Genomic DNA, 21,271 nt, shown 5'->3' with positions numbered 1-21,271 from the left:
GCCAAAATCCTCAACATTGGGCTTAAGAGAAATGTTGAACATATGCTGAGCATCCTGAAACCCATCTCTGAATCTTTAAACAAAATACAGAAAAATAGCTGTTTTATTGCTGATGCTGTTGAAATTTGGAAGGAACTGAGTGAACACTTAAAAACAGAACTACACATGGACAGAATTAAATTACAAGCATTAAAAAAACGAATGGGACAAGTACTGTCTCCAGCTCATTTTTTGGCAAATATTGTCAATATCCAGTACCAGGGTCAAAACTTAAGTGCTGAGGAAGAGGAGTTAGCTATGACATGGGTATCCAGCAATCATTCATCTGTAATGCCAACTATAATAAACTTCAAAGCTAAGGGGGAACCATTCAAGAAATATATGTTTGCTGAAGATATTTTAAAGAAAGTCACACCAGTGAACTGGTGGAAGTCACTTAAGCACTTGGATTTAGAGACTGTTCAAGTAATGATTTCACTTTTAACAGCAGTAGCTTCTTCTGCAGGCGTTGAAAGAATATTCTCTTCCTTTGGACTCATTCATTCTAAATTGAGAAATCGTTTGGGACCCGATAAAGCAGGAAAGCTTGTTTTTCTTTTCCAGATTATGAACAAAGAAGAAGATGAAGATGACGAGTGAGCTACAGAGGACAGTATTTAAGTTTTTCATGTGTAGGCTGGGCTGACAGTCTAAGTTTCTTAAAATATATATATTTTGTTTAGCCAAATTAGTTAACAAACATGGATGTTTGTTTAAGCAAATAACATATGCTGTAATGTTATTGTTTCAGTTGAATAAATCTATTTAAATTGTTATTATTAAGGTAATGATTATTTTTCTCCTTCCTAAGTACAACAGAAAAGTTGTCCAAATATGAATGATTAACCTATTAAACTGGGGATAAAAAAACTAATATGAAAAGTTGTTATTCTAAAAATCTTCATCTACTTGCATATTAAAGTTATACTAGCAAGAATTAGTCTTTATGTAGAAAACTATGATTTAAATCAAGCCTTACTGACTAGTGATTTAAATCGTGAATTAAATCGTGAATTAAATCAGTTTGATTTAAATCAAATCCACCCTGGCCACAAGGGTGGTTGTAGTCCAGGTGTTGAGTTAGATCATGCACTTTCCAGTGCTCAAACTGCGCCTGACCTCATCGGCCACAGGCCAATGAGAATCAGAATTCTCCAATTTTTTAAAATCAGAGAATCACTGAAAGGGGGCAGCTTCACCCACTAGCTGGAGGGAACAAGCATCTTTTGGGCTCTTCATTCTCTCCGCCAAGCTAGGGCAATTGTATGGAGTTATTATATGTTGATTAGGGATGTGCGAAGCGATTTGGATTCAAATCTATTATCCTCAAATCTGGCCAATTTAATTGATTCAAATCAGAATCAATTCAACCAGTTTTTAAAATTAAAGCGGGTGGGGTGGGGTGGAGGAGAGCTTCCTTTTAAAATAACAGAAAGGGGCACCAAGACCTCACCTTTCAAATGCAGAGAGTGCAGCGGGGGGGGGAGGTGGCAAACTGACCTGCTATCTCCTGGTGGCCACTCATTTCAAAAAGAAAGAGGTGCGTTTGGCTGGTGAGGAGCAGTGCCAACTGTGAAGCAGCAGCGCGGGGATGGGGGAGGCAGCGACTGCCACTCTGCAGTTGGTACCACTCCTTGGTGCCAGCAGGACTAGCAAGGAGCAGTTCAAACATGCCCTTTTAGTCCACACCTCTTTCTTTTTTAACGGAGCAGCCAGCGGGCCACCAGGGGATTGTGGGTCAGGTCGCCATCTCCCCCCCCCCACCATCCGCCCACTGCGCTCTCTGCACATGAAAGGTGAGATCCTTGGTGCCTCAGTGCCTCTTTCTGTCATTTTAAAAGGAGGCTCTCCTCCCTCCCCCCAGGCTTTGACTTTAAAAACAGGTTTAATCAATTCGGATTCAAACTGAATCAATTCCAGATTGAATCAACCTGGTTTTTTTGGGGGGGGGGGTGTTGATTCTAATTCTAATCGAAACAACACAACAGTCACATGTTTCATTTTGTGCACATCCCCAATGTTGGTGTTGTAAGTCACCTTGAATAACTCTGGGATGGAAGGATGTAAATGTTTTAAGAGAGAGAGAGAGAGAGAGAGAGAGAGAGAGAGAGAGAGAGAGAGAGAGAGAGAGAGAGAGAGTCCTCCTCAAAATCTTATCTATTACTGAAGGTTTTGGTGTAACCCATGTGCTTTTGCCTGGATTTGCTTATCTGTGAGCCTTAAAATAAAATGGAGCGAAGAAAAGAGAGACAGGGCCAGGGTTGTGTGTATTCTGAACTAATCACCCCCCTCAAACATTTATGCCAATGTTTCACAAATTCTGCAAGGAAAGCTGGATTCTGCAACTAGTAAAAATTAATACAAATTGGCAGAAACTTATGTGAGAAATAGCCCAGAATATTGTTCTGTTTTGGTAAAAGAGAGAGCATACAAAGGCCTCTGGGCGGAATTGTGGAATGCCATGTCCACGGCAGAGTGGCATTTCCCACTTACTTCCTAGAAATAGGAACTAGTCACCACAGCCGCAGAATGTAATAAGCTTCTTTTGGTCATCAAGTGCACTGACTATTTTTTGCTCAATAGGGCCTAGAATATTTCAACTCAGGAGGACTATCTAGCTACAGAGTAAACGTACACGCAGGATTGTGTACGGACACTCTTCATCAATAGGCAGAGATGCAGCTAGGTAATTTTGGATTCTGGACCTAATGGGTTTTGAGCCACCTCCCACCCACACACTTGCAAAAAGCATCATCTCCTTATATACACATATTCTCTCCTCCACCCCTCCCCCAGAATGCTCAGGGAAAGGTTGATTTTTTAAAAAATTATTTTTAGTATAAATTCTAAATAACATACTTCCCACGGACCTGAAGATACCAAATCTTGCATGGACAATCTTGCCACTTATTAGCTAAATGCGCTACTTTTTACACCAGAATACACTTAGGGAAAAGCTGAATTTGTGTTTTTTTGTATTTTTTAAAAAGCAATTCTGAACACACCTGCAGACAATCATGGACAATCCTGCCACTCTCTCCTCTTCCTCTCTCTCTTGCAGAGGGGTTGCTAGGTAGTTAAAAGTCCCAGTCCCTGGTCCCACAGGGCCTGGCTGAGGCCCACAGCATCCCCACATTTTGATAATTAAACTATTTCATGCTCTCTAAAACGGTATCCAACACTCTCTTCCCCACTAGTTTGCTTCACTGCTGAAAATGAAGATTTTACTCTCCTTTTTCTCCTGTAATCAATACGCACATAGTTGAGAACCAGTGTGGCATAGTGGTTAGAGTGTTAAGACTAGGACTGGGGGTTCTGTATTCAAATCCTTTCCCATTCAGTCATGAAGCTCACTGTGGGACTTTAGGTGAGACACACTCTCTCTCCTCCAAACCTGCCTCACAGGATAATTGTAAGGATAGAAGTGGGAAAGAAGAACATATGCACTACCCTGAACTCTTTGGAGGATGAACAAGATATGTGTCATAATAAAATATATGTATGTCTATAACACATACATATTTATGTTAACTTTTAGCCACATGCACTCCAGTTCTAAGCATGTAAACTCAGAAGCAAATGCAACTAGTTTCTTTTACACCTATCACAGCAGCAAGCAGCCCAGGTTGATCTCTTCTATGTACTACATTTAAGCAGAAAGCATATGTGACGATCGTGTATGTCAAAAAGAAGGAAAAGCCACTAATTTGCTATACATTTAGGTCTGTCTATCTATCCACCAATCTGATTTCAAATAGGAGAGCAGAATGGCATATATGGAGTTACCCCAATTTCTTAGGAGTTAAAGATAAGCAAGCATTTAAAGGCCAAGGGAGCTTTTAAAATGAATTTATTGCGAACTGATTTGCAAAGCAAGTGTATAAAAAAAGATGTACTTTTGATGGTGGAGGAGGGGGAAATGCTTATGTTCATTTTAGCAATTTGTGATGTTTCTAGAAGTTGGGGAGAAACTTTGGGATAAAGAACTGTTTTCTGATATATTTATTTTGCTGTGTAAGCCATTTTGAGAACTTTGTTGCTGAAAAAGCAGCATATAAATATTTTAATAATAATATAAGGGAAAGACACAACATACACACCAGATTAGAGCTATAAGGATGGGCCTTCTACAGAAGGACGGGCCTTCTCCATGGCTGCCCCGAGGTTTTGGAATGCATTCCCTAGTGAAATAAGAGTCTCCCGATCTCTGACAATTTTTAAAAAAATCTTTAAAGACTCATCTGTTCAACCAGGCTTTTAATTAAATACTGTTTTAATAGTTTTAACACTGTTTTAAAACATTGTTTTGAAATTTTAAATTGTAATGCTTTAACTTTTTTGCTATTTATTTTAACTAATGTTTTAATTTTTCTGTTCTCATTTATTTTATTTTGTTGTAAAAAGCCCAGAGACGTAAGTTTTGGGCAGTATAAAAATATGTTAGTTAGTTAATTAAGCAGTTCAGTATCTTGAAACCCAACAGCCAGCACATAATAAAACAAAAGAAGGCGGCGGGGCAGATCAATTTTGTTAGAGCATTTCTTATTCCCTCTTATTATTTTTAAACCTTTTAATACTTTTATAGTGACTAATTTCCTTTTATAGTGACTGTTCTTGGGGTGGGGAGGGTTTTTCTTACTACTACTGTACTAGAACAGTTTTGGCTTATACTTGGCGCCTTGTTGTACTGCTTAGAAAATTATTCTTTAAAGAGTTTAAAAATCTCTCTCTCTCACTCACACACAGAGATGGGGAAGAAAGTGGAATAGGAAATCCTTACCAATTCAGTTCAGCTGAGAAACACTATCTCCTCCAAACCTCCCTCACAGGACTGTTGTGTGACAAGAAGTGGGAAGGAAGAATTTGTATACTACCCTGAACTCTTTGGAAGGGAAAGAGTGTACTGGGGGTGGGGGGTGGAGAGAGAATCAATCTCTTTCTCTCTCACTCACACACACAATGGGGCTTTTGAGACAATTCAACTCAGTGGAGACAATTCTTATATGTTTATCAGAAGATAGGGACCCAACAATATCCCTGGCGGTTGCTAAATTCTGTTACACATTGACCAAACTAAGAGAAGCTAGAGCACAGCAATCGGTTACTGTCAAAGGTTCCTGATTTTATGTATTTGATGACATTTTAGACTTTGTTTCTGTTTTTGTTTTCTCTCTTTACTGTGTATATTCTGTGTATTTGATGTTTGATCTAAGATCGTAAATAAACAACAACAACTACTACTACACACAATGGGGGTGGGGGCAGTACATAGGGAAGAAACACAAACACACTAGCTTTCAAATGCACACACATGGCCCATACGGGGGAAGAGAGAGAAACACCGTTGCTTAAACAAGGGGGATCAATCACATAGATAAGTTTTTTAGGCTGACTTTCCTTGACAAGCCCAGCAGCCAGCCTACAAGTTCCATTCAGCTCTTCTTGATGGCTTCCTCGCTCTGTATTTGCATACAAATGCTGAGCAGGGGAGGAGCAAAACAGACAAACTCCAAGAGAACCAATCAGGATGCTGCTCCTCCTGCTGCAAGAAGGCAGGGCTGGCAGCAGGAAGGAAAGTTGATTAACCCTTTCTTTCCTCATGACTGCAAGCAGCAGCAGCAGCGGGGGGACAGCAGGTGTGTGCAGATTCCACACCTTGGCGGCAGCAGTGGCAGGTGAAAGGGCATCAGTGGCAGCAGCAACCAGTTCCAGAAAATGGAGAGGAATGCCTCCTTTTTGCTGGGCACTGCTACAGGGAGGGAAGAAACACATTGGGAACCAGTCCTAGCTTCTCGTCCCTGCCGAGCGCGAGTTGCAGCGGGTTGCCGCCAGCAGCCTGGAACTTGAATGCTGGGTGGCAGGGGCTTCCGTAAAGTGTGCAGGACATCGCTGCCACCCAGACTTGTGCCCCAAAGTCCAGTGAGAATGGCACCATTCTTCAAGAAGTCCAGTAAGAATGGCACCATGGCGTCACATAAATCCATGAAGAGGAGCGGAATGGAAGTTGGAACCATAGGCAGAAGCTACTAACTCATAAATCTACTATTCCCGATCTTGGAAACAAGCTAGTCTTTGGGACAAGAGGACAGCTGTTCTTGAATCTTTTCAAAGCACTTTCAGACTATTACTTTTTTATTACAAGAACATTTAAAGTTCCCCCAAAAGCACTTCTGACACACAAGTAAAACCATACTAATAATTTTTCTTTTGAAAACATGTATATTCAACTTTTTCACATGCTGGCTCTAAGGGAGCCAGCATAGCGTAGTGGTTATGGTGTTGGACTAGGACCAGGGAGATTCGAGTTCAAATCCCCATTCAGCCAAGCAACTCACTGGGTGACTCTGAACAAGCCACTTCTCCTTCAGCCTAACCCACCTCATAGTGTTGTTGTGAGGAGAAACAGAACCATGTATACCTTTGGAAGAAGAGTGGGATATGTATGTATGTATGTATGTATAAATAAATAAACAAACAAACAAACAAACAAACAGGTGGCCTACAAACTTAAGACAGGGTAAAATAAAATTAAGCCATACGTATTGAACAAACTAAAGGGAGTAGGCAGTGGTGGCTCAAGATTTCTATGCGCCTGGTGTCACATGCCACCCCACTTTGCACACACCCTCTTTCCCTTCCCCCATTTTTATGTACGGGGCAGGAGGGCATCTTGCCACCTTGTTAATGCTCCAAAAATCTGTGCCTGAGGTGACTGCCTCATGGAAGGGCCACCTGTGGCAGCAGAAATATGTTGAAACATTAGCCAATTCATAATTAGGCTTCACAAAAAGTTAAAGAAAATAAAACAGCCTTCACCTGGTTGGAATGTGCACGGAACTGGTGGCTCCGCCAGTTCAATGGCAGGGGGTGTCTAGCTTTAAGAACAGGGGAGAGTGCACTTACCCCTCCCGCCGCTTTCCCCCTGCCAGCATCCATTTTTTAAAAAGCCCATTGGGGTGGCAGCGTACCTCCCTGCTGCCCCGTTGCCCCCATTTTCCAGTTATGACTGGAAGTCTCCGATGTGCCTGCATGTGTCGGCATGGGTGTGCACATGTCGCACCCATGCATGTGCTGGTGCATGCAGGCGCATCGGAGACTTCCAGTCATATCCGGAAAATGGGGGCAACGAGGCAGCAGGGAGGTACGCTGCCCCCCGATGGGCTTTTCAAAAAACACATGCCGGTGGGGGGAAAGTGGCGGGAGGGATATGTGCACCCTCTAACCGCCACCTTCGAGCCTCCCCACCGTGGTTCTGTGCACATCTCTATCAACTGGTTCCTGAAAATATAGTAATACTAATAGGTGATGCCCATTGTTGACTGGTCAAAGTCATTTAGCGTAGATTACACTTACTGTATAGGAATGTTCAAGAAATTCAATATACACAAATGAATTTATTAGTGTGCTTGCAAAAGGCAAGCAAAAGAACAGTTTCAAATTTGTAGAATTTCAACTCCAAATGTGATTAATTGTACTGAATAATCACCACATCTGGTAAATTTGAATAACAGTAAATTTGAATCTGAGCAAGTTCTGCTTTTCTTGGGCAGGATGTCATTTTGGAATTATTTATCTGACTTAAAATCTGTTGAGAACAATAGCAGTTAAAATATGATGATTAAATTCAGAATTCCTCTTTAAAATTATTTAAACTCTTCCCCAGGCATATTCTGGTGTAAAAAGTAGTGCATTTACCTAAGCTAAGTGACAGGATGCAAAATTTGGTATATGTAGGTTATCGGAAAGTATGATATTCAGAACTCCCTCTTAAAAATAAATTAGTTAAACATTCACTGAGTGTATTCCAGTGTAAAATGTAGTTCATTCAGCCAATTTCAGTGGCAGGATTATTTATGCAAAATTTGGTATCTGTAGGGCATTGGCAAGTATGACTTTATTTTGCACAAACAATGCCACAAACAAACACACTCTGCAAAATATGATAGCAAATATGTCTGAGGATGAAGTTCTGTAGTTGGTGCACCACAACCAAATTGGTTCTGATAGCCACCTCTGAAGGAGGGCAACTGGAGCAGATTATTATTAGGTCCGAGCCATTTCAAGCTGTTTGAAGATAAAGCAAAGCAGTCTTCTGAATTATCTCAAAATATCTGTATCCTCCAACATTTCACCTGTGAAAACAGGGAAATGCATGCAATCGTGTAAAGGCCATAGCCGAGCAAACTGGGAGGTGTGGCATACAATGTGTAGGGGATATGGGCAAGCAACTTGGGAGGAATGGCATAACATTCTGACCACAAGATGTCACAAATGGAAAGCAGGCAATAATGTGCATGCAGAACACATTATTCCACATTATCAAAACAGATGAGCCAAGCCCATACCCTTCCAACATTTCACAGATGAAAATAGGGATATATTTAACAACCAATTCTCATACCAAGGATTACTGAACAAGCCCTCCACCCACTATAGCACATTGCTGAAGACTGCATTCCATGTGTTATATTGCTATACACTCAGTGTCCTTTAGCATTATGTGCCTATTTACATGCAGGTGCTCTCACCCATTTGGGGATTCAATTATAGAGGCTCTGGGGAGGGAGAATGATAAGTATAACAATCCATGTATGTGCAGGGCGGGGAATAAACAATGCTTCACCAAGAGGCAAAAATAGGGACAGAACAGAAATTTAGAAAGAACAGGTTCCAGGAAATAGGATCAGTCCCTGATAAACACAGACAGTTGGAGTATCTGTCGCGGCCTCTCTCTAATTCTCTAAGGCGTACCCGTGGCTAATCCTGTGTGTGGCAGCTCTCGTGAGAGTTCGCGAGCAGAAGCATCATGGTGATTGGGCAATGGAGATTCCATATGCAGATAGAGAGGAGGAGGCTGTGAGAGCAGAAGCATCATGCTGATTGGGCAGTGGAGATTCCATAGGGTGAGGGACAGGCCCGAGCCTTTCAGTGGCCTGAGGAGAACAAGCGGCCATGGCAGTGCCTACTAGCAGCAAGGAAGGGCCCAGTCAACCACTGCTATTGTTTGGAGCTACTGAGGCCATTGGCCGAGGGAGGCAGGCAGGCAATGGATGGGCCCGGGTCTGTCAGCAGCCTAAGGAGAATGAGCGGCCATGGTGATGGTGGCATCAAGGAAGGGCCCAGTCAACTGCTGCTGCTGCTGCTCCTGTTGGGAGGAGCAGGAGTGGGGCTCGGGTGAGGAGGTCTCTGGGGATAGGGGGCTGCAGCTTGGCCAATAGGTGCCAGCAACACTGCAGCCATGACCAAGAGGGGTGAGGGGGGTGGAGTAAAGGGATGGGAATCAACTGGGAGTTCCTTACCTGGAACTAAGTAGGAAGCATAGGGACCAGTTTAACTAGACACATCAGGGGATAAATTTTTGTTTAAGTGCTTGGATCTGACTGCATGGTTCTTGTAGTTCCTGGGGAAGGATTTTACTTGACTGGAAGCAGTGATTGTGATGCCTCTATAGTTTTCCTTATCATCCAATTATAAATAAATCCTTGTTGTTAAAGAGTGTCATGCCTTATCGGGTCTTGTCCTAGTCACACACCCTTATTTATTTATTTATTTCATATGCCACCCAATATTGAAATCTCTAGGCGGTGTACAGAATTAAAACATAACATAAAATAGAAAACATTTAAAATTCATAAAAAGATAAAAATAATAATAGATAAAAACACGTTAAAATTTAAATATTTGATATCAGTTGAAGGCCTGGGAAAACAGGTACGCCTTCAGGGTCCTCCTAAAAACAAACAGAGAAGGAGATGCTCTTATTTCAGCAGGGAGGCCTCTTGAAGGCCTAAGACTGCTCAAGCCTTTCTTATAGGGAGGGGTTTTCCACTTTACTCTGCTAGAATACTCCCTTGGGAGTGTGAACCCGCTCTTATAAAAAAAGTGGGACTCCTCACAGCTAGAGGAGGGATTTTGCATACGGGCACACACAGATTCCCCCATCAAGCATTTTAGGAGTCCCCCCTCATTTTACTGGATTTCCCCCACCGAACCTAATAACCCTTATCTTCCTCCCAAAAGTGTCTTTTCCTTTCCCTATTTGTGGGGGGAAACGTAAGGAGCAACTCCTCACTTAATTTTGAGTTGCTCAAGCTTTCCTTCTGTCTGCACTCCTGAGCGTCAAGATCTGCACATTTAAGAAGAAAATGGCTTGCATACTGCGCAGAGCAACACCCCTGGAAAAAGGGACACGTGTGCATGCATCTTGCAAGCCAACCAAGAGCCTGTCTTTGCTGCCAGTGGAGGTGCAGGCCCTTCCATGCACACTAAGCTGTGCATCAGAGCAGCTGCACCACGACTTCCTTTATTCCCAGTGTCAGTAGTGACACAGCTACTCTAACGCACTATTAGTGTGCATGGAAGAGCCTGCACCTCCGCTAACAGTGAGGACGGGCTCTTGGCTGGCTCGCAAGATGCACAAACACATGTATCTTTTCTACCTTCAGAAGCTACATGAATGGGCTGGTGAGTGCCACAGAAGCAGAAAGCCCACATCCCTCTTGCAGGCAAGGTTCATAGGAACATAGGAAGCTGCCTTCTACCAAGTCAGGCCATTGGTCTATCTAGCTCCGTATTGTCTACACAGACTGGAAGCGGCTTCTTCAGGGTTGCAGGCAGGAGTCTCTCTCAGCCCTATCTTGGAGATGCCAGGGAGGGAATTTGGAACCTTCTGCATGCAAGCAGGCAGATGCTCTTCGCAGAGCAGCCCTATCCCCTAAAGGGAATATCTTACAGTCAGTGTTCCCTCTAACAGGGATTTCTAGCTGTTGTTGACTACAGCTCCCAGAATCCCCAGCTGCAATGGTGCTTGCTTGGGAATTATGGGGGTTGTAGTCAACAACATCTGGGAAACCCTGTTAGAGGGAACACTGCTTACAGTGCTCACACATGTAGTCTCCAGTGCTGTAATGTTGCAAGGATGGGCAGGGATGCAGTCCCAGTAGTGTTTTCCTTCTAGGGTCTCAGCAGGGACACAAAGCCCTTGGCTTTCCACATGGAAATAATGTGCTGCTCTTGCTATTCCAACCTTTTATTACCATTCTTCCTTTCTTAGGAACATAGGAAGTTGCCTTATAACGAGTCAGAGCCTTGGTCCAGCTAGCTCAGTATTGTCTACACTGACTGGCAGCAGCTCTCCGTGCTTTCAGGCAGAGGTCTTGCCCAGTCCTTCCTGGAAATGCTACCAGGGATTGAACCTGCGACTGTCAGCATGCATGTCCTATGGTGGACTAGTGTCAGGACATCCTAAAACAAATAACAGGGAATGCCTGCTGAAAGGTACTGGTTCTGCACCTGACGCTGTCCTTGGAGGCGCAGGTGGCAGCGTTGTGCAGAAGTGCCTTTTACCAACTATGGCTGGTACTCCAGCTGCGACCCTTCTTGGAGATGTTGGCCCTGACCTCAGTCATGTATGTGTTGGTAACATCCAGATTGGACTACTGCAATGTGCTCTACGTGAGGCTGCCCTTGAAGACTGTTCGGAAGCTTCAGCTGGTCCAGAATGCTGCTGGCAGGTTATTTATTTATTTATTTATTTATTTATCCATCCATCCATCCATCCATCCATCCATCCATCCACTTATTCAGAAAACTGCCCAAACTGGAGAGCTGGTCTTGTGGTAGCAAGCATGACTTGTCGCCATAGCTAAGCAGGGTCCGCCCTGGTTGCATATGAATGGGAGACTTGATGTGTGAGCACTGCAAGATATTCCCCTCAGGGGATGAAGCTGCTCTGGGAAGAGCAGAAGGTTTCAAGTTCCCTCCCTGGCTTCTCCAAGATAGGGCTGAGAGAGATTCCTGCCTGCAACCTTGGAGAAGCCGCTGCCACTCTGTGAAGACAATACTGAGCTAGATAGACCAATGGTCTGACTCAGTATATGGCAGTTTCCTATGTTCCTAACTTTCATCTCTGGGCGGTTAACATAAAACACATATAAAAGTTAAAACAAATCAACAGTTTAAAAACAACCATAAAATTAAAACGGGCAATTTTAAAAAGCTGAGAAAGCTTGGTTGAAAAGATGGGTTTTCAGCTGTTTTTAAAAAATTGCCAGAGATGAGGAGGATTGTATCTCAGCAGGGAGTAAATTCCATAATCCACAAGCGCATTCCACAATTTAGTTTTTATAATTCTCAATTTTTAGCTTTTAAAATAATATTTTAATTTGAAACTTAATACTGATAGTGGTTTTTAGCTTGACTTTTAACTTGTTTACTTAATTTGGTTAATTTTATTACTTTTATTTTACATTGCATCTATTTTATTGTTGGGAGCCACCCCGAGCAGTAGCGTACTGGAGGGGCGGGGTATAAATATTTTTCATCATCATCATCATCCTGTATTGGAGGATATGATCCATATACACAACCAAAACCAAAGATGGCCTTGACATTATTCTCCTGCATTATACCAATAAGAGACATACCTTGGCTCAAAGAAAGTAACAGAATTCACTTAATTAGCCCTGCATATAAATATAAAACCCTATCCAAAAACAACAAAAAAATGTTACTAGCCCATCTGCCTACATATAGCCATGTGTCACAAGACAGCTTTAGCAGAAGGACTGGGACATTACTTCCCTGAAAGGAACGGTTACTTCCTCAAGGCATGTGACTAACTGCAAATACAGACTTTACTGCAACCCCAAACATAGATCAGTACAGAAAACATCCCTTGGTTTAGGGCACAAAGCGGCAGGGAGACCAATACTGGTAGCAGATGCTCAAAGGTCCTGCATGAGTACAAAAGATCCCCTCACCCACCTGGCTGCAAGCCAGTAAATCAGGAGTTGGGAACTTCTGAGCCGCAGTCTAAAACTGTACGGGAAGCCAGCCTTGGTGATCAAAAGACTGGCTTTCAACTTGTCTTGTGACCTCGCAGATCAGATCATTTGACCTCGACAGTTTTGATTTCTTTTTGGTTCCAGGACAACCAGATGTAAAGGCCTTTAACTGGCAATGGGCTTTCTTTGCCTGCTCAAGCTAGGTAAGCTCTTCCTGTCAGATAATCTGCCGCTGCAGCCAGGGCTCCTTCTAACACCCAGCCACTTTAGGGCAGGGGTTCTCAAATTTGGGCCCCCAGATGTTGTTGGATTACAACTCCCATTTCCCCCAGCCGCAACACACAAGGACCATCTATTATATTAATTCTCCTGGGTGTGCCTTGGAATGTGCGTCCCAGAGCCCACCTGATTGGTTGGGCGGCGGACGTGCCTGATTGGCTGAGGTGCACCCAGGAGGATTGGTTGCCATGGCGGCGGCCTGGTGGCGGGCCTGGCCCAGCCCAGCCATGGAGGCAAGGCCCAGGAGGGGGGAAAGAAAGGGGGGCAGATGTGGCAGTGGGGAGGAGAGGTGGCTGGGCCCAGAAGCAGAAACTGGGGCAGAAGTGGGGGGAGAGATAACCACCGGCCCCAAAGAGCGCACAGATGCTCTGTGTGGGGTCGGCTAGTTCCTCCTTAATGGCCAATGATTCTTCAGGCCTAGAGTTCATTTTGCTTCCCATGTAGTTCCTTCCTCAGAGGCCTGGTGAACCTCTCCAGCCAGCCCATCAAGGCCTTGTCTGCCCCTGCCATCACCACCTCCACAACCAGATGTTGGGCTGCACTCTGCCCTAAGAACAGCCGCCAGCTATTTCAGCCTCTCCTGTTAACCGGGCGAAGAGCCATCTTTCAAAGTGGTGACACTCTTTACATTTAGCAGGCAGAGAGCTACTGGCCCAGCACCTCTCCAGTGGCTGTTTGCTAGTGGTCTCTTCTTAGATTAAGAACCCCTCTGGAACTTTCATTTGATCCCATTTTATTTGCTTTGTGAACGTTTGTTGTTGTTGGAAAATAGCATATAAATATTTATCATGGTTAACTGATAAACCCCTGCTAACTTGGCAAAGTTAATCGCCTTTTAATGTGGTGATTCTCTTTATTGAGCAGGGGGAGAGTAACTGGCCCTATCCACCCCCAGCACAGTACCTCTAGTGACTGTTGCTGGTGTCTATCTTATGTTTCTTTTTAGATTGTGAGCCGTTTGGGGACAGGGATCCATCTTATTTATTTACAAGTAAATTTTAGCCTGTTGAATAACGGGCGCTAGGAAGGGAAGGGGCCCAAATTCGCCCTCCCAGCTGCCCGACTTCCCCTTCCCCGCACCCCCCCCCAAAGGAATAAGGGCCTCTGCGGCCGCCGCCGCCGAAAACCGCCCTCCCGCCCTCCCAGCTGCCCGAGCCCTGACTTGGGTCAGGAGGGCTCGGGCAGCTGGGAGGGCGGTTTTCGGCGGCGGCCGCAGAGGCCCTTATTCCTTTGGGGGGGGGTGCGGGGAAGGGGAAGTCGGGCAGCTGGGAGGGCGGGAGGGCGGTTATCGGCTGTGGCGGCGGCGCCACCAGCCTCTATGCCGTGGCCGGTCTCCCCGGCCGGGCAAGGGCCCCAAGCCACCCGGCTTCGGCGGCGGCGCCAGGCCTTGGCGGCGGCTCCGCCTCCACCTCGTCCGGCTTCCCCCGCCTCCTCCTCTCCCTGCCCGGTTTCGGCGGCGCGGCCAGGCCGCAGCCATGGCTCCCCCGCCGCCTTGGCCGCACCGCTTCGCCGCCGCCTCGGCCAGTGTCCCCCGCCACTGCTTACCCGGCTTCTTCGGGGTGGCCGCCAGGTGCTGGCGGTTGTGTCTCCCTGGCTCTGTTCTGGGCATGCGCTTCGTGCATGCCCAGAACAGGCCAGGCACGAATGCACGCTTGGTGTCTGTCCACGGACAGACACCAAGAGGATTATTTCTCTGCGTAAACCATTCTGAGCCATTTTTGGAAAGGCGGTATAGAAATCGAATGAATAAAATAAATAAATAAAATTTCTGCCTAGATTTTGGTTTTTTGAACAAGCTGATTTTGTTTGCAGAGTGGCATCAACAAAAATCTGCCAAAATCTTATTTATTTATTATTTCTCTGTGTAAACCACTCTGAGCCATTTTTGGAACGGCAGTATAGAAATTGAATTATTATTAATAATAATAATAACAACAACAACATCCAGGCTAGCACTGTACTGGTAAAACAGTGGCCGACATCCAGACTCACACTGCATCATCACAAAGGGAGGAGGGACATTTTTAAAACTATTTCCCTTTCCCTCTGAAGCCCACTGTGCCCCCCAAAACATGTCCCTGAGGGTTGTACAGCCAAGAACAACAGAAAGAAGCATCATTTCAAGTACGGCTTGGCAATCAACCTTCTGCTCACCAAAAAGACCTCAAAAAGGCCTCCCTTTCACACACACCCCCAAAAAGAGTTACCACCGGGAATAGGGAGGCAAAGGAGAAGGCAACAGCGTGGGGCCCCCACAGACATGCAGAGCAATTTCTTCCCCCGTGAGAATCAGGTGCATAGCTAGCGGAGAGTGGGCTCATGTTCACCCTCTTCCCGGTGGCACCCTCACACATGCGAGCCACAACCTCTGTGTGTGACATCAGAGGCGGGGATGGGGGGGGGCGGCCAGCACCCAAAAGGGCCCACATGGCTTTATTGCTGGCTGGGTGTTTTCTTTGTTCTCTCCCTTGCACCAAAGAACATGCTCAGCCAACAATGGAGATGGCTTGGAAATGAGGCTGCTGAAGCTCAGGGGGAAGGGTGGAGGGCGAGCCAGGACTCCTAGTGGGGAAAAGATGCCTCTGGAAGCCTCTGCTGCGACCTCCTTTACCTCCTCCTGCAAGATAAGGGGTTTTGGTTTTTTGCAGAGATGCCACCTCCTCCGCCACCTCCTTCACTTTCCCCTTTCCCAATGTAACGTTTATTTGTCGTGGGCAAGGCAAGGAGGAGGAACTTTGAGCAGCAGTTGAGGCAGAAATGAATTGGTGGTCTGTGCAGGAGCAGCCCTTCTGCGAGGTGAGGTGGTCTCCTCAGGTGCCAGCAAGATGCACTCCTGTCCCTGCTCTTTTTTTAAAAAGGGGGGGGTAAGAGGGGGAGGAAGGTGTGCACAAGGAGGGACAGTATCTGATACCCTGCCTCCAACACACAGAGGTCTTGAGCCACCACTGGACCTGTGCCCACTTCAATTCTGCTCCCTGGAACCTGAGCAGGGCCATTGGCATAGCCAAGCACCCCACTTAGAGACATGAAGGTGGGGGGGGGTTGCAGGGGGGTTAACCTTTTTTCCAGGAAACCCCACCCTCCAGAAAAAAATGGATCTTTTGCTCTCTCTTTTTCATTTCCCCTCTGGCCTACACATATCTAAGCCCTCCATCAAATTCTTCCATCCCTAATCCAGGCAGTGGTCTTGTGTCGATTAGGTTTTTTTGGCTGCTGTTGTCTTTGGAGCCACCAGTCTCCCATAAGAACTCAAGTCACAATTCTTCTATACCATACCAGTTTGCAGCATACATAGGACTTCAAGACACTTCTCCCCTTGCTTTTGAATTAAAAGAGTTTGGCAGGGTCTTCCTTCCCATATGCTGCTCTGGAGTCCCTCTCATTTACTGATTGCAGACTCTTGCTGTTGGGGTTTGCTTGGTTTGTTTACATGCTTACTTAATGCTCCAGCTGGTGAAGAGTAAAAGTTTATAGCATGCATGGCTCCAGATAAATGTTTCATCGCCCAACTGCAATGGGCACTATTTCGATTTGGATGACAAATTAGAACAATCCCATCATTGCTTTTATTGTTTGCAAGTTGTTAAAAAGCCAAAATGCCCAGTTCCACATATCCTGAGCCGCTTTAAACATCTTATTACCTATACCACATCCGGCAACAATCCATATCCAATTTGCATGAGAGCAGCATTCCTCATTGTAAGGCCGAGGGGCCAGTGGCAGCCCCCATCAACCTGAAAGGTGAGCCCCTAATTATTCACTGGGGCTGGGTGAAGCTTTAGCTGAAGCTGATTACTCTGCACAGTGCCCCTGGCAACAAGCAGAAATGACCATTCCCACTATGTAGTGCTATACTTTGGCTAGAGCCCTCTTAAGCCCCTACACCAGTTGTGGGGGAGTTGCAGGGGAGAAACCAGTTGCAGGGGAGAAATGGCAGGAGAGAGGGCACGCCCTCAACTCCTGCTTGTGGCTTCCAGCAGCATCTGGTGGGCCACTGTGAGAAACAGGATGCTGGACTAGATGGGCCTTGGGCCTGATCCAGCAGGGCTGTTCTTATGTTCACCATCTTGGATGGGGAAATGGCTTGACTATCAAGTCAGAGGTTGCTGGCTCGAATCCCTGCTGGTATGTTTCCCAGACTACAGGAAACACCTATATCGGGCAGCAGTGATATAGGAAGATGCTCATACTGTGCAGGAGATGGCAATGGTAAATCCCTCCTGTATTCTACCAAAGACAACCACGGGGCTCTGTGGTCTCCAGGTGTAGACACCAACTTGACGGCACACTATACTTGACATCTTCCTTAAAAGGGAACTCCCAGCACTGAGAAAGTGCAGTACTGGGCAAAGGTCAGCACAGCGATAAATGGCTCTCATGTTGAAGGATTTTTGCCAAAGTGGCCCCTGCTTGAAAAATGGTGAAGATCGCTGTATCACAGGCTCGCAACAAGCTATTTATCTGGTTATCAACACATTTTGGACATCCTCCCCTCAAAAACAAGAACACAAACCCACCCACTCTTATTCAGATCAAGTAGGATGGACCTTACTCAAGGATGTGGATGATGAACAGCAATCATGGGGAATGAGTCACTGGCCACATCACTCATTTCCCAAACATGCCTTGCTTGGATCATTTCAGATCCCAGCATCTCTGATAAGCACATTTGTATTTAAAGCACTCTGGCCCAACACTAATTTAAAGTACTGTTAGGATATCGTAGAAGACAGCTTCCATTACATCTAAAAGAATGCAAACTGGCAGGCAGCAGTGGGTGCTTGTTCCCCTCGGTCTTCATTATGTCTGAGCTGGAAGTTAGAGCTGCAATTTGGGTTTCCCTTTTTCCCCTCCCCCTCCTCAGCAGATGTGCTTCAAACAGAGAAAAGGCACACTGTCTACAGTGCTGCAAAACTATTCAGTCATTCCTTCCTTCCAAATGTTTCAACTCAAAGGAATGATTTCTGGAGAGCAAGTGATGTGTCCCTGGGCTGTAATAAACACAATCAGACAAAATGCCTTCCCATAACATTAGATGATGCCATTATCAACCAATCAGATCCAGCAGCTCATGTTGCCTACTCACCAATCAGAAGCAAGAGAGAACTCAAAAGAGGACCCAGCCATTTGGAACTAAAAATAAAGTATCTCACGGCTGGTTGTTTTTACGGTGGGACAGGAGCTTGATCATGGCATTAGCTGAGCAGCTTGCAATTAATTTGTTTTTTAAAGAGAAATGGGGGGTGAGGGGATGGGAAGCAGTTTCATTCTTAAAGATCTGTGACCAGACAGCAAATGAGGCGATTATGACAAGCTGCTGTAGTGAGACACCTTCACATAATCAAATGTCTCTGAATAATTCAGCGGGTGCAAGTAAGCATGAAAAGATCTAAGCTTGAGAAGGCACCATATGCTGATCACCTTCCTTTATTTATTTTTAAGCAGACCATCCTGCTCTCTGAAACTGCCAGATCAGAAAACTACTTACCTGTCCCGCAGTGTCATATAGTCCAAGGAGATATTGCTTGCCTCCGACAGTCACACTGACTGCAAAAAGAGAGAGAGAATGAAAGAGAGCACCAAAGCAACACACACACACAAGCTGTTTTCCTAAACCAAGAAGCAGACGGGTTGTTTCAACTACTCACCCAGACTCAACAATAATCATAAAACACACAGATACACACACACCCCTCTAAAAGGCACAGAGGGAAAAACAGTCTGCCTCTGTGCAAGCCACACTTCTACAGCTGCAATCCAATGCACTCTTCCTTGGGAGAAAGCCCATTGAACTAAATAGCTTACTTCTGAGTAAATCCAGCATAGGTTTGTGCTGGAAAGCACTTTTGGGACAGAACATCACAGCAAGTGGAATGGTTATACAGCGACAAAAATAAAATAAAAGGTGACACCTTTGCATGTGGACCAGGTTGTGTGTCCACCACAGTTTGGGGCAGGCATCTGTAGGAGAGGTTAAAGTCGTCCTTTCCTTTCCCTCCCTCCGTCCCAGACACCTAAAATGTTACAGATGGAGTGGGAAAGCAGTCTCACTCAGGGACTCATTGGGAGTCGCTTTCTTTTTGCAAAAGGGGACGCCAGGGGTCTTAAGGCGGGTAGCAAGAAAGGATTTTTTAAAAGACATCCAGGCTCTGATCAGGAGGTCAAGGCGGCGGATGGGGGAGAGGGGAGAAGGGGAAGCATTAGGAAAATGGCAAAGTTTTTGCTGAAGTTCCCGTTTCGGGGCGGGGGGGGGGCGCAGAGCTCTTACTCAGCACATCCCAGCGCCAGACACGTGTCCCGTCTCGCTCTTACCTGCGTAATGGTCGAAGACGGTGGGCACGTATTCCTCGGGGAAAGCGTCGTTGGCATAGCTCATCAGCAAGCAAGTTTTGCCCACCGCTCCGTCGCCGACCACCACGCACTTCAGCATGACCGCCGTCCCCGTCCCATTGGCCATGATGGTGCCCAGCCGATCGTCATGTTTAAACAAAAACCACCAGCAGCAGCACCCCAAGGCAGGCAGGCAGGCAAGGCAGGCAGACACCCCGGCTTCACACGGCGAACTGCGGCGGGCGGCTCAGCCCGGAGTTGTAGCGTCTGGGCCGGCCGGGCGGGCAGGGCTGGCTCGGTCGCTTTCAGCAGGCGACGCAAGTCATAGCATTGCTTCTCGTCGCTTTTCTCCCTCCACCGCCGCCTCCGTCTCCGTCTCCTCCTCCTCCTTCTCCTCCAGTGCCAAATTTGGCTCGCAGGGATTTTCCTCCCTCTCGCCCCAACTGGGCACGATGACACGGTGCCTCGCAAGCCCGGCAGCCCGGCTGAAAGAGGAACTTCAGGCAGGAAAATCTGCAACGAGACGGCGGGCACCACTTTCTGCCCGCCTCCTCCAGGATGCCAAACCGCTTCCCATGTGCCGTGTGAACCCTCCCTCTTCCGAGTGCAGGAGGAAGGCCCCAGCTCCTTCGAGAGCTTTATCCCACTTTACTTTCCTGCCTGCCTTCGCTACTCCCCCCTCCCCTCTCCCAAATTTGTCCGGGCTTCAGGCACCACTTCTCCAGAAACACATAATATTAAACCAGCCCTGCAACCTCAGACTAGCTTGAGAGGAGAAAGGAGGAGCAATGCCAAATAGCTAAAGAGCAGCCCAGGGTTCCTCTCCAAAGAGCCGACAGCGCCTAGAAACGTGCACAGCTTGTGCAAAAGCGCTTTCTCCGGCTTGGATGATGTAATCAATAAATACTAATAACTTCATCTATTGCTTTCGGAGTTTGTTTCTTTTCGTGCTTGCCGTTGGCGAAGAAATTATAGCCATGAACGAGCTGTTTGTTTTTGACTCCGTTCGGTAGACTACCCTGAATACATTTTTTTATATATTTATGTTAAAGTATACATTTGGAAATTCATAACAGTAAAAGAAATATATCTTAAAACGCCAAGAAAGACGGTTGTAAATGGTAGGACTGGAAAATGGTAAATTTCAATCCATCCATAAATGTTTTTTAAATCAACATCATTGCAATGGTAAAGAGGACTGGTATAAAAGAATTGGTTCTTTCTGTAATGTAGTGGTCAGAGTGTTGGACTAGGACCAGGGAGACTCTAGTTCAAATCCCCATTTTTAAATATATTGTTAAATTTATATACTGCCTTTCATTAAAAGGCAGTTCAACCTCATTCGTCCATGAAACTTGCTGGGTGACTCTGGGCCAGCCACTTCTCTCTCAGTCAAACCTACTGTTGGAGCCAGGACCCTGCCTGGCAGCATCAGCAATCAGCTGTGGGAGGTTAGGGTCCTGGATAAATGTGCTCGACTCCTCCCCTCTTTGTTCTTCCAGCGTTAGTCTCCATTTTGTTTCTCCAGAGATGGCTGTTTGTTTTGGTCTCTCTCTTCAGCCATGAGCTACAGCTGAAATTAAGCTGCAGGCTTTTTCACATTTGTTTGTAACCTTTTCTTTACATAAATCCTTGTAGTTCTTCAATACTAAAGAACTGTCTCAAGACCTCTTGCTTTGCTGCTTTCTCGCCAAACTGGTTTTGCTCTGCTATTTGGGGACTGAACTGCCATTCTTCCCCTACACCTACCTCACAAACTGTCACTGAAAAGAAGCTAGGGATAAACACATATTAATGTGTGGCAGTTGCTCACTCTATAACTTTGGGGTCACCAACAA

The 21,271-nt window shown here is 45.7% G+C and overlaps 1 protein-coding gene across 2 annotated transcripts in view; it reads right to left on the bottom strand.

Annotated features, from left to right (window-relative positions):
• The window catches only part of RHOQ (ras homolog family member Q), a 60,662-nt gene extending 40,416 nt beyond the window's left edge, over nucleotides 1-20,246 (bottom strand). For both annotated transcript variants that reach the window (XR_008320203.1, XM_053312299.1), the window contains exons 1-2: nucleotides 19,416-20,246; nucleotides 18,592-18,650 (exon numbers count right to left, since the gene is read on the bottom strand). Coding sequence is in view for 1 of the 2 variants with exons in the window: in XM_053312299.1 (XP_053168274.1) it covers nucleotides 18,592-18,650; nucleotides 19,416-19,560 (204 nt within the window). In the remaining variant the exon portion in view is untranslated. The remainder of the gene's footprint in view (nucleotides 1-18,591; nucleotides 18,651-19,415) is intronic.
• Nucleotides 20,247-21,271: the final 1,025 nt, after the last annotated feature.

The sequence above is a fragment of the Hemicordylus capensis genome, chromosome 1 (genome assembly GCF_027244095.1).
Source record: "Hemicordylus capensis ecotype Gifberg chromosome 1, rHemCap1.1.pri, whole genome shotgun sequence".
Taxonomy (NCBI): Eukaryota; Metazoa; Chordata; class Lepidosauria; order Squamata; family Cordylidae; genus Hemicordylus; species Hemicordylus capensis.
The sequence above is the reverse complement of the archived record's forward strand: the minus strand, read 5'-3'. Positions and strand labels throughout refer to the sequence as shown.